General features: G+C 38.7%; 1 protein-coding gene across 3 annotated transcripts in view; it reads right to left on the minus strand.

The window, feature by feature from the left end:
* usf2l (upstream transcription factor 2, c-fos interacting-like) overlaps positions 1–14251 on the minus strand; it is a 29507-nt gene extending 15256 nt beyond the window's left edge. The window contains exons 1-7 of one of the 3 annotated variants that reach the window (XM_030157609.1): positions 13972–14251; positions 13440–13480; positions 13083–13189; positions 12023–12142; positions 9703–9856; positions 5807–5894; positions 1849–1887 (exon numbers count right to left, since the gene is read on the minus strand). In XM_030157609.1, the coding sequence (XP_030013469.1) occupies positions 1849–1887; positions 5807–5894; positions 9703–9856; positions 12023–12142; positions 13083–13189; positions 13440–13480; positions 13972–14006 (584 nt within the window). In that variant the 5' untranslated portion in view covers positions 14007–14251. Of the gene's footprint in view, positions 1–1848; positions 1888–5806; positions 5895–9702; positions 9857–12022; positions 12143–12252; positions 13040–13082; positions 13190–13439; positions 13481–13971 lie in introns of those variants that run through there. The other 2 variants (XM_030157610.1, XM_030157611.1) reach the window with 2 other exon arrangements.
* Positions 14252–14432: the final 181 nt, after the last annotated feature.

The raw sequence follows: 14432 nt of genomic DNA on the forward strand, positions 1-14432 counted from the left end.
ATTCATCTACTCAAACAATTGAACACATAACACTACAGGACCAGACAGACTCTAAATCATTCAGGAAGGAGGACTTGGATTGACCCCAAGAGACAAACAAATTTTGGTGCAACAGGTGCAGAAGAATCCCATGAAAACCAACTGTGAACTGGTAAAGATGTTGAAGGTAGCTGGTACAAAAAGTCTCCAAGAAAGTATTGTTTACTTAAAATCTGAAAGGCTGCTCCCCAACAAGGATACTTCTACTGCTCGAGCCTCTACAAAAATAACAGCAGAAAAAAGCAAAACCAAAACTTTGGAGTCAAACACTTTAACAAGGATTTGACGATGGTCAAGTCTGTTCAGATGCACAGAAGAGGCAAAAACAGAACTGTTTGGCTGAGGCTTGTAACCCGAGGAATACTATTCCAAATATGAAGCACAAGGATGAGCATGTTGTGGGGTCATTTAGGTGCAGAGAAATTGTCCCGTTTCAGAAAACTCATGTTGTCATGAGGAAGGAGAATTATGTGGATATTTTGAAACTTTATCTGAAGACATAAGCCGGGATACTAAAGCCCCATACAGATCCTTGAGCTGCACAATGACCATGAGCACGTCACCAAAATGGTAACAATATAGTTCAAGGCAAGTAAAAGAAATGTTCTGGAGCAACCATCCCAAAGCCCTGACCTTAATCCAACAGAACATTTGTGGCTAGAACAGAAAAAACTGAAAAGTAGGTTTGTGGGGTAACCTGATAGAGAGGTGGTTGGAGAATGTGTCACATTGGTGCAAATGCCCTGAGGGGTGAGCTCCTGGTTTTATTCCTGGCTGACCAGACAATTTACTGCATGTCATTCCCCTGGTCTTTTCTCCCTATATTTCCCATTTCACTCGATAAAAAAGGGGAAAACACAGACATCCTCAAAAATGGATTAAAATGGGCTATGAGGATCAGTAGCCTCACTCAGTTCACCAGGTTCTGCAGGAGAAATGCTTGTGGAAGGCGATGCTGAGAGTTAGATTTTAATTCAACAATTTCAAGTCGATGGTATTAAATACTAAGAAATTCTAAGCAAACTTTAGACCTTTGAAAATGTGACTGAATAAATAAAAGTTGAAATAAAAAAACTGTCATATTCAGAACTTCAAAATATCAAAATAAAGCAGTCGACCTAAACGGATTAAAGGATACAAATGTGTGTAAATTAGAAAATGTTCAGAATGAGGTGAAAGCATCTTGTAACCTCCAAATTTAACTGTACATTGAGGAGAGAGACACATCAATGCCTCAGCCTGGGCTCGACATGTTCTTACAATGAATATTTTTAACAATGCTTTAGTTGGTGAGAAATATTCTGAAACTGAGAGGCAGTTTTATGACCTTGAATCTGTCTTAAGACTCCTGTCGTACAGACAAAATGTTTCAGAAGATGAAAGAAAAAGTACAGACAAAATAGTTCTAAAACTAACTTAAAAAAAAAAAAAAAGTAGGTTACATGGGAACTAAAGTGAAAATGACTAAGACAAAGCCCACTTTGACAATGATACTAAAATAACAGTGTGGTGAGTGCCATTGGTTTCCAAATGGAGAACAATGACCTAATTTCTAACTCCTAATGGAAATATGTTTGCCACGAGCACAACTAACAACAATGGATTGGGGTCAGCACTGAAGAAATACTACATCTGCGTCTCACACATCAAGAGCAGGGAGATTCATCAGGGACTAAAGGGATGAGAAGGGCAGAGAGGAGAGGAAGGCGGAGGTTCGTGCGCTCCTTCGTCTTCTCTCTTCTTGTGATCTAATTTGATTAGTTCAGTTACTACAGAAAAGTGTGGGAGAAATGTGGAAACTGTCCTCACCAGTTTAAACCTTCGTGTTGCAGCGTCTTGTTTTCATCTCTGCAAACAGTATATAGGGTGGGAGGATTTCATTCATTTTGAAGAAATGTCACTTTTCATTAGTTTAAATATAACTCTGATGCGTGTCAAGAAACATAAATAATTCATGCAAGAGGAAATAAACAGGAACAAACGTGTAGTGGATAGGCAGTCTGACAGACAAACACACAATTCACCTCGCATTTCAACACACAGCAGCACAAACACACACTGCAACAAAGTACGTTCTTCGCTGTTGAGTGGAAGTCTGTTGTACATTGCAAACATCAAGTACCATCATAAACTGCAGAGCTGTTGCCAAATTCAAGGTGGATCTACAACTCCCTATATTGCTGCCCACAAGAAAGGAGTTTAACTCTTTGAGAATGTGAGGACTTTTAGGTTTCTCAGAGGTACACTACCACCCTGTATGCAGTATACACTCAAGTGGAAAATGATAAAAAGACAGGCAGATACATCAGGATGGAGTAAGTTTCTGTTTGTGTTGCATTAAAATTCATCATATCATAATGAAGACAAAAATGGGAGTATGTCTAATCCCATTAACAACCGCAATATATCGTGTTCTTTGACAGCACAACTGTAAATTCATCTAGGACCATAGCTGATCAGTACACAAGTTAAAAGGTTAAGTATAAGCCTTGTGGAAAACAGATATGTTCACCTCAGTCATTGCTAATTTAATAACATAATGAGTCATGTGTTCATTCTGGAGGAACCAAACAAAAAAAGGCTGTGCTTTAGATTTTGCAGCACAAGAAAAATGGGATGCATGACTAAACATTCTACATACATGAAATAATAATTCCTGAATTCCTTTTTTGTATCCTGTCTATGGCACAACAATGCAATAAAACTGACATGTCAGTTCGTCTTTGCTGACGTGAGCCCGCTGATTATCTTAATAGCAGCAATCACTACCATGTGGCTAACAGTTGGAAGGAGAATGAGATGAGTTCTTTTTGACGCCTCATTAGAATGATTAGGGCTGCCCTCTTAAAGTCGAAAAATCCAGCAATATGCGCTGATGGTTAACTGATGGGAAGCTGAACTCTGAACACATAATTTTTCTTTTACCCTGTATGTGGAAACGAGCCCTGAATGGGCTCTCACTTTGGCTGTCAAACGCCCAGGACATCTGTCAAATGGTGGAACGGGTGTCCTAAGGTAAACTTGTAAAAAAAACAACCAAAAAACCCTTACTATAAATTTTACTTTGATTGCTTGTATTTTTATTTGCAACCGCGGGACTGTGGGGGGTTTTGTTGTGAAGCACTTTGTGCTACATGTAACATGTATGAAAAGTGCTATAGAAATAAAGTTTGATTGATTGATTGATTGATTGAAAAAATTGCATTGATTATTTGATTAAAAATTATCTATCATTGTGCATGTGTATACTAATCTTTAAGAAGGTGACCAAAAGGAAAAATATGTTTTTCTTGGTAGTTCTCGGTTCAACTGGACTGGTTTAGCTCATTCAAAAGACCTAAACCAGTCCAGTTGAACCAAGAAAAATGATGACCTGGGCAAATGAGAACCTACACAGAAAAATATGTTTCACACAAAGTAATTTCCATTTTTGTGTTGCTATGCAAGTGTTCCACTCACTAGTAATTCACTGGCAAACATCTTGTGAAAATGTATTTGCTCAGTCTGTCACGTGTTTTAAATGATTGTTAAAGAGTAACTTTACACAGCACTTTTTTCCTTATAATACTGAGCACATAGAGTAAGTCTACGCTGAGCAAAATAGTGTGAAAACTACTTTTTCCAACAAAAAAATCTGTTTATTTCTGTCTACTTGGATTTAAAAATTTAGTTCAGGATATGCATCATATCAGCACTTTGGAGGTCAAAGCTACAGTGGACTGTGTTACCACTGGACATGGAGCCTCTAGCAGCAGCTGTTCGATGCTTTTTTAGCTCTGTTACTCGCTCTATATTCACTGACATCACAGTACACTCTGTGAGCAGTGGAGGTCACAATCTCAGCCGGTGCACATGAACATGCTTTCATCCCAAATTATTTTGTGCTCACCTGATTGCAGAGCTATTTACCCACAACCAGAGGTATTTATCCGGCCAACCTGAAATTTATCTGCAATTGGCACTGGTGTTAATTCTACACACTGTGTGCAGCTGTCTTTGAATGATGTTTATAAGGAGTTCCCTTGGACTGGTTGTAGGGCTGGGCGATATGGAAAAAAATCATATCATGATAATTTTTAAAATATCAGACGATATCGATATGTATCACAATATAAATCAAATAACTATTTTTTGTCAAGCTTAAATCTTCCATTACTCATAAGTTAGTTGTGAAGACATCAGAGAGCGAGAGAGAGAGAGAGAGAAAGAAATGCACCCTCCGCTCTTATAATTACCCCCCATCCCCCTGCTGTTATGTATTATTCCCCCTGCTTTATTCATCTCCCCCCAGCCACCCATCTTAAGATTTATTGACCCCCGTCTTATAAGCATCTTAAGTTTCAGTTATATGGTCGTATAGTTTGTGTGTATTAGTACTGGCATGGACCACAACTCCCCCTGTCTGTCGAACCATGCATACCTCCGTGCCATAAATGGTGTAAACTGAAAGTGAAACAACATGCTTTGACCGCCTGACTCCCAGCTTTTACGCCTCTGTTGTACACCAGAACTGAAACATTTTGCACTCATCTCCTGCTGCAGCCCAAACATTAGTGTGTGTGCTGCGGCTGCTCTTCCGCCTGTGCTGTGTGTGTCAACCTAACTTGACGTGGCTCTAGCGTGATTGGTTGGGTGCGGCGCTACTTTATTATGATTGGCTGTTCTCACGTCTGTCAAAACATGGACAAATGAATTCTATCGAAACTGCATCTCATATTTCTATCTAGGAAAAGTTAAATCGCGATATATATCGTTATTGTTTTATCGCCCAGCCCTAGCTGGTTCTATTTATTGTGGTAAAAATCATCACTGAAACTCAGTCCAATGGGTTTTCTGATTTCCCAGTACTCTATATGAGAAAACATTAAAAGACAACTAATGGTCAAATTTTAATAACAAACATCCAACCAGGATTAGGGTACAGCTCTAACAAGGATGCAGGATGTCAAATTTGGGAATAGAACAAAATAAACAGATTTAGCAAAAAGGATGAGAAGCAAGAAAAAACTAAATACAAATCACTGATACAGTAACGTCCACACAAAAATAATGTCTGTCTGGACTAAATATTGAAGAGAACAGTAACCACAGCAGCACTTCATGCATGAACTGAATCTGAGACGTAACCGTAAACACAGCACTTGAACATTTGCTTCGACCAGGTGATCCACAGAAAGCTGATTTCTTTACACCACACCTCTGCTCAACATCAGTTCTACGCCACAACACTGCTTGTCTTCCCACCTATTTAACTCCCTCAACTTCCTGGGCCGCCTTATGGATTAGCATTTAGATGTATGCGATTTCCAGATGCTTTGTTCTCTCTGAGTTGATGTTTATTTAAATACTGTGCATCTCAGCCTCTGTCGGGTGGGAGGCATGTTGTAGAATTCATGATCAAAAGGTCTGAGTCGAGCTTGTGCAGATTAGTTTAAGAGCAGTGTCTCACTGCGACAGCTCATTACACATCCAACTGTTGCAAAGAAAAGTCTGACTTTACTGAATTACTGAAAATGTAATTAATAGTGGTCTTTGAATGTTTAACAATTAAAAAGTGAACCCTCAGCCTTTAAAATTCATCAAAATTCATCAAATTTCAGCTGTACAATTCACAGCTTTCTGACGGCTGAAGTGAACAAAAGCCCCATTTCAGTCGCTGATGATAGCTAAAATGTTTGATGAGAACTGATCCATATGCATTCACTTCTCAGTCTATAATGTTTGCATTGTCTCCTTCCAAACAGTGTTGAATAGAGGGGATACTTACGCAGGATAGGGTTGTGTGCGTGGGGCGATAGTTCGTTGTGTTCCAGTCTGAATGACATCAGGTGGGCTCATCATCACATAAAACTGACCTGTAGAAGACGTGCGAACTGTCAGAGATGAAGAAGCAGGGTTCGCACATACTTTTCAAGGTTAAATTCAAGTACTTTTCAAGCACTTTTAAGGGTCATTTTCAAATTCTGCCAGCACAACACATTATCGCAGGGGTAAAACACATATCTACAGGAATACAAATAGTCATGATTATTTTTTTCACTTTTTATAAAAATAACATACATTGCATTATGCTATACAGGGTGGGGAAGCAAAATTTACAATGAACATTTAGTTGTTTTTTCTCAGCAGGCACTACGTCAATTGTTTTGAAACCAAACATATATTGATGTCATAATCATACCTAACACTATTATCCATACCTTTTCAGAAACTTTGCCCATATGAGTAATCAGGAAAGCAAACGTCAAAGAGTGTGTGATTTGTTGAATGCACTCGTCACACCAAAGGAGATTTCAAAAATAGTTGGAGTGTCTGTAAAGACTGTTTATAATGTAAAGAAGAGAATGACTATGAGCAAAACTATTACGAGAAAGTCTGGAAGATACTATTAAAGAAGAATGGGAGAAGTTGTCACCCGAATATTTGAGGAACACTTGCGCAAGTTTCAGGAAGCGTGTGAAGGCAGTTATTGAGAAAGAAGGAGGACATATAGAATAAAAACATTTTCTATTATGTAAATTTTCTTGTGGCAAATAAATTCTCATGACTTTCAATAAACTAATTGGTCATACACTGTCTTTCAATCCCTGCCTCAAAATATTGTAAATTTTGCTTCCCCACCCTGTAAACATCTAAAATTATGTTTCATGATAGCAAAAAGTTTAAGAATTAAAGGAGACAACTATATTTTACCCAAAATAAGGGAAGCCATTTGGCGTTCTTCAGGTGCACTCACACCGAGCCAAAGATAAAAATTTACTGTAATGAAAATGTATTGAAAATGTATTGAATGGAAGACCCCTGCACCGGACTGAAATTTTTCTGTACCATTACACCCCTAGCTGAATATTCACTATGTATGACAATACTGTATGACAGGAGGACTTAATGTTCAAAAAGTACATGGACATGGAAGTTAATTAGATGAAAAAAATGCCCTGATGTGTTTAAGGTCTAGGCTTTGGATGGTTTTCGGAAACGTCATTAAGCAAGACAAGACAAGGCAAGGCAAGGCAAGGCAAGGTAAGGTAAGGTAAGGTAAGGTAAGAAAAGATAATATTAAGATAAGATAAGATAAGATAAGATAAGATAAGATAAGACTATTCATCCCATCGTGGGGAAATTTCAGTTTAACAGCAGCAGCATACAACCCGCAAATGCAGAGAAAAGACTGGTAGAAAAACAACAAATGAGTGAAAAATGAAATATAAAGAGAAAAAATAAGAAATATGGTTTTTATATAAATAGTTATATACATTTAGAATTAAAATTAAATATTATTTACATATTTACATTATTGCATGACAATAATCTAGAACTTCGCATCACTGCCGATATAAGTTTTGATATGAAATATTAATTGATGTGTGTGTGTTGCAGTTTCCTGTTTTTTTATCACATTCCCAAGGGTAAAAGCGTTAAATGCTTTGAAATAATAATATATTTAAGACTTCCCAGTGTTGATTTTCTGTAGTTGTAGTTCTGATATCCAACAACTGCTGACATACTATGCTTTTGTGGTTTTCAGCTGTTACAAGTAACAAGATAGCACATTTGTATTACAACCAAGGTAATATAAAAGTCAGTTAACACAACATTTGGGTGAACACGCCTGGACCTGTTTCTTCCCTGGAGTATGATTGAACCACTCTGTGTCAGGGAAATATTAAAGGGTGTGCAGTATTTGACAGTACAGAACTTAGCAACCATCCATCTGCAACAGTGCGCCCACTAGGTCTAGACCTGGCGTGGTAACAAATGACACGATGAGACTGAGCCAGAGGGCTGTGCTCCAGGTTGATCAAGCCCTGAACAGAACCCAGCGAGAGGTTTGTGAACTGTGTTAACCTTATGTGATGATATCATGACAAACAGAAGTTAAGATCCTCTTCTGTTACAAAACCATAAAACCACAAAACCATACAGCCAGATGACAACAACATGTGGGGGGAAAGAGGAATGGAAACCGCGTGGGAGGACATGAGACAGGAAACATAGTAAATATGAGCGCTGGAGCCAGTTTCAATGTATTCAACTCATGAAAACATTAAAGACTGCACATTAACCAATGAAGACCCAGTGCTACTATTGTGGCAGTTCTCTATATTTAACCCTTTTGAAGTGATTTATCAGTATTTATTGGAATATTATCATCTGTATTTTTCAGTTTTCAGTATAAATCATGTACTTTCCTATATTTAATTTACTGATTGTGTAGATGGCCATGAAAACATAGCCTGGACAGTTATCTGTCTTTCTCAAAGAAAAATCCATCTGGAATCGCGGGGCTTGAATCCAGATATGAAGGCGGGACTAACAGGCACTGAGTAAACTAATCACAGGTAAGATGGACGTGACACTTTTGTCTGTGAAATTCAAGAATACAGGGTGTAATCTGTAATTCAGTCCTTATTTTTGAATCAAGTAAACAACCGATAACAGTTGTAAAGAGATTTGCGGACTTGGAACTGACTTTGACTCGTGACAAAAAGAAGCCGATGCGTATGACGCATTGTGAAACACCCGCCCCCCTGACTTGTGACTGATTTGGTATAGAATAGATCATGCATACGTCACAGCGATTGGTCGAATTCCAGACAGTTTTCTGAGTACTGAATTCACTGAGAAAACCGGATGGCTGGTCTGGCTAATGAAAACTCAGACTAAATTCAAAAGTTATTGTATCAAAAACAAAAAAAAAAACAACTGAAGAAACAGTGACTTTGTCAGCAAAGACAGCGATAACTCAATGTAAAAACAAGTATCCATCTACTGAAACTGATCCAACTCCATGGATTTTATTGGTGAATCAATGCTGTAGCAGATGACAGTGTTTCTACGTTCACTACGGAGCCTCTGAACGTCCAAATGGGTCATATCTGATGATGATTAAAAGCTGACAAATTGCATTTTACCTCAATTATTTACATGCATTGATAGGATTAGTGAATCAACAGTTATTAAACTCTGCAAAAAAAGGGGTGTCTAAAAACAAGATAAAAACATTACATTTGATGAAAAACATACTCAAAACAAGTGAAATATCTGTCCACGCAGCAAGATAATTTCACTTGACAAGATTTCTTGAATTAAGACTGTTAACTCTAGAAATAAGCATGTCTACAGATGTATCACTTAAAATAAGAAATTAACACTGTAAACAAGATAAATTATCTAACACTTCTAAATCTAAGTTGTTGTTTTTTTTTTTTATCTTGGTAAGATCCAAATAATTTGCAGTGAACATTTTACATTAATAGATGCTGTGGGTCACCAGTAGCTGTTTGGGTCTTTACGGGTTAAATAAATATTAGAAGACAGAATTTACATACTGATGAAAATATTTTGTTACCGTTTAATAGAAATCATTTCATAATTTAAACATGGGGCCAGTTTCCTGCTGGTAAATATCCTTCAGTATCCATTTTCCTTTGTCGCTGAGGCACTGTTGTAGTACAAACCACATTTGTATCTCAGTATTCATAAAACTCCCCTGCTTTGAATTGTTACATTTGCACAGATAATGGTTCGTTTACAGGGTTGCTGTTCTCTCTGTATGCTTCCCCTCACTACATTCCTGTTTGTCACTGAAAATAATGGCTAAATTAGCCCTGTAGCTCTGTGGTGAGCTTCAGCCCAAATTAAGTGTGAGAGCTGACTCACCCCCTGCCTGTGTGAGTGTGGGGTCCGTGGCGGCCTGAACAGACACAGTCCCGTCGCTCACTGCGGTTGCGGGGAAGTAAGCGAAGCGCGTCTCCCCTCCCACTGCCTCTCCTGCTGGGCTTCCTCCATTACTGAAAGGGTTCTGGATCACAGCCTGTGACAGATAAGAGCGAGACGGGGGAGAGAGAGCTTGAACAAGCAACAACAGAGCAGTCACAGCAGGTATAAGCACACCTCAGTTTTTGTCAGACTCAATATTGGTATCCCCACTTCTAGATCCCTAAGCAAGACACAGAACAGTCTGACAGTTTGGATAAACAGGACAAAAAGAAGGAGCAGTCATCTTGTTAGCAGGGTTAACAGCAAAGGCGGAAAAAACACATCCTCAAAGCCAACTTGGTGTATTCTGGGATGGAAACCTGCATGTTTTCAGAGTTTTTGGGAGGGACTTAGTCGCTGTGGTTGTAGTCAGAGTCATGGGGTTTATTTTAGTTAACTAAAAATAGGACCAATTTCCCTCTATCTCACCGGCATGCTCTATCAAGAATCAGTAACAACTTGAATTTGTGAGGTTGTAAAGTTCTGCCGCTATGTTAGAGTCCTGTGGTCTGGATGCAGGAGATCAATCTGCCAAAAGAAGTGGGTGGTTCTTTCACTGGAGGAGAACTCAACTAATTAACTCAAAGTCCATATATGACTTCATATCAGTGCTCAATAGTAACTATATTGATATCTGTAAGCATTTTCATGTTATAAGCCTTTAAAATATGGTCCGTTATTAAGTAATGGGAAATTTTAAATATTAAATAAGTGGTGCCAGGCACAACAAACCCTGCTCCTCACACGTATTATAGCTTATTTTGGCATGGATCCAGCTGATGTCATCATGTCTATGCTTGTGCTGATGTCAATTGCATCTATATATGTGCCAAGTTTGAAGTAAACTGAAACAAAATGGATGTTTTTGTAGACATTTGAAATTTCGCCCATTATAAGTAAAGGGGAGAAGAAAAAGATTTTAGAAATTCATGAAAAAATGTGAACTTTGACCTACTGTTTCCAAAATGTAACCACATCTATTCTGGGTCACTGGCAATCTACAAACCCAATTTGGTATGAATTCAACCAATAGTTTTGCTGCTAGAGTGTTAACAAACAAAGAAACAAACAAACCGAACCAAAAACAATACCCCTTGCCTCCTCTTCGGGGGGCGGGGTAAAAATTCATCAAAAATCTAAATATCTCAAAACTGTGAACGAATTTTGTAGATACTGTCCCAAGAAAGCTACATAAAAATTTTTAAATGAATCTGACCATTAGTTTCATCTGAGAAGATGTTTGAAGAAACTGCTAACAAAGACAACGACGAAGACACCAGACAGAGTACCTACACAACAGCTCATGGCCTATCAGCTGGTGAGATAAAAACTGTGTTTGCGCCACACAAAATCTGTCAAATAAAAACCAAACATTAAACCTTCTGTGGTGCATTAAGCAGAGGAGAGAATAATCACTAGCTTCACCAGTCCACAAAAATATCCAGATAGGATGCATCTTTGAAACAAACATTTCCATATCTTCTCTATTATAATTGTATGTTTTAACACTAAAGAAAAGCCCACTTTTTGCCCAACAACAATGTGGCTAGGCCTTGTTCTGGGTATCTTTTTGGCACCAGTACTGATATGTTTTCGCCTCAGTTCCCACATAATACACCTTTTATGCCAGTTTTGTGCCTTAACACACACACACACACACACACACACATATATATATTTAATAAAGCAGAGAACTGCTTCATTATAAAAATATAAATTTACTTATCACAGTGTCATTTAAGCTCTTAAGTTTTACATTTCAGCTCAATGACAATTTTCTCAATACACATTTTAAGGTAATCTAACCCAAAATATATTTACGACAACTGAAACGTATCCATTAACATAATATTAATAAATACAAACATGTCCATACTACATGTATTTACTTATTGATGACTTTTCGTCAATGGGTGTTAAGTTTCATAACAGTCATTATTCCCCAAATAAGACACTTTAATTTTACTATGACTAATGAGCAATGAACATGGCCAGAGTACTCAATTCCAAACCAAATCTTTAACTGTACTTTTCTGTCTCTCTGGGTATCTTTGCAAACTTGGAGTATCAATCCTGTTTACACTTCACTTGCTATCAAGCTAAGACATATCAACAGTACTCCTTAGGTCAATATGAGTTCAAGAGCATGCTGCTCAGTACAACGGTATGTCTGCTTTATGGTTTTTAATGGTGTTTGGATAACACTGGAGGCGTACGGTACCTGAGCCACAGCTTGAGGAGCTCCAGCGAAGGCAGCTGTAGAAACAACACTCACGGCTCCTCCCCCGTCATCTCTGCCCTCGAGGTGCTGGTCAGTCACTTGAACAACACGGTATGTCACCTTCAAGATGGAAAAAGAGACATGAGGGAATTAGAGAAAAAACAAACAGCATCCAGCAGTTGGTACATATTTCTACGGCTCAAATGGCTGCACGCCAATCCAACCCTTACCTGACTTGAAGATTTGTTTATCATGTCTGATGCTTCCGTTCAACCAGACCTGTTATCTGACACTATAATCCTGGCCTCAGCAGTGCATTATAATCTTACCATCCAACAAAATATGCCTATCCTTCAGAATGTGCCTGATTCAATTTGAAAAATAAGGTTGTTTGTTCCAAGAATCAGTATTTGTATCTTCTCATCATGTGACTCCCCTCCTGACTGACATGTGACAGGAATCCCGTGCCAATCATAGGCCAGACTGGAATCACATGATCGCTCACACTAGTCTTGTTTACGCCAAATAAGCCACATGGATGACTGACTTAATTCCCTCCAGTGTAAATCACCCAAATAAGGATAAACCGACTTGAATGTCACACTACGTCTCCTGATTATTAATTTACTTGCATCACTGTCCTATTGTCTATCGCTGACCGTAGCTGCAACTGCAGAGAATCCCAGTACAGACTGGTGAAAGGCAGGGGGAGAGTATCTCTCTTGACAAAAAGTCACCAGTCAATCATGGGACTAGAAAAAGAAAAACACACATTCATACCTTCAGGCAATTTAGGGCCTGCTATCCTCCTGACTTGCATGTCTTTGGAATAGGGGAGGAGACAGGAGCAAGCGGAAAAAAAATTTATTTGACTACAAGGCAACAGTTAAAACAGAAAGGCGCAATAGTGACGTCCTACATATGACTCAGCATTTCAACCTGTTTACAACCTGACAGGTAAAGTCCATGGTGTATTATTTCTGTTGTGACTGAAACACAGATGCCATCAGAGACACTTGAGAGTCTGTACTAAAGGTTTGTGCATCCACTAGTCACTTACCTGTCCTCCTTCAGCACGGAACTGATACTGTATGTTATGGTCACCAAATGCTGCAGCTTGCTGTACACTGGCAATTGTAACAGCTGTTTGCTCTTCTCCTGTTCCGTCTTTAAGGGAAAAGAAGACAAAATTAAAATTCATCAGGAAGAAGTAGAAAAGTAATAAATACAGGGCTGAACATATTTAGATGCATAATTTACCAAGATTTACAAAGATTACCCAAAGTCGACTAATAGCCAAAGGAGATTTGTGTATGTTTTTCGGGTAAAAACAGCAGCAACTGGATATTCTACAAAATGCCCACTATTGTTCAGTTACTAGATGATGTAATTGACAACTCGGTGGAGAAAGTGTTACCTTCAGACACCTGGACAACCTCCTCTTCTTGCTTTTCTTGGCTGCGAATCAAATGGACAAATAACTGTCAATACCTACGCAAGAAGCTAACGTTAACTTGTTAGTGTTTTACAATTTAATAAAGGTTGTTGTTTTTTTAAAATATATATATATACCTACAAGTTTATCTCGGAAAGCAAGTGGATTTACAGCACAACTGTCTAACAAAATGTAATAGTGCAAGTGTCCTCAGGTTACCTAGTGACTGACAGCACAGTTGTTTAGTATTTTAACTGCTAGCCTAAGCTAACTTGACTGTTATAAAGCTATTAGCTGATTATGTTTATTGTAAATAGTCGACAAGGGTTTGGCATTCGACTCTTTGCCTAAGCGCCTGGGAAAGTAGACAACTACTTCTTCTTACAACTATTTACACACTCCAACTGACATCGTTTTAAGAACATTTTTTCAGGTCAGGCCTTGTTTAGCTGTCCAAATAGCATGTTGTAGCTAGCTTGTCTCAGTTAGCCATTTTGCCCGACACTCGGGTTACCTTGCGCTGTCCAGACTCTGTTCAAGCATATCCATCAGGGTTAGAATAAAAAGTGATATTCGGTGTCACAGACGGAGATGGAAGTGCTGATCACGGGAACAAACACTCGGGTCATGTGAGAGAGACAGCCCAGGACACGTGAGGTATGGCTCGGTGTCGGAGTTAAAATGGAGGCCGCCGCTGCCGCTGGGTGATCCGAGGTGACTTCCCTCTGTCGGATCTCTGCACTGAGGAGGATTTTGGAGCTCATTAGGGACCATACGCTCAACACGATCAAAACAACGGTTTTTATACACGGAAACAAAACATAGTGATATATTAGAGACTAAATTAATATATGTACCGCAGAGCATCTAAAAGACAACTTTGACGTTAGGGCTGTTATAACAATACACCGTGCAGAAACACCAAATGAGTCTAATATGAAGTCTGGTCTAGTTTTGTTTACCGGCCTCCCACGA

The sequence above is a fragment of the Sphaeramia orbicularis genome, chromosome 16, assembly GCF_902148855.1.
Source record: "Sphaeramia orbicularis chromosome 16, fSphaOr1.1, whole genome shotgun sequence".
NCBI classification, from domain to species: Eukaryota; Metazoa; Chordata; class Actinopteri; order Kurtiformes; family Apogonidae; genus Sphaeramia; species Sphaeramia orbicularis.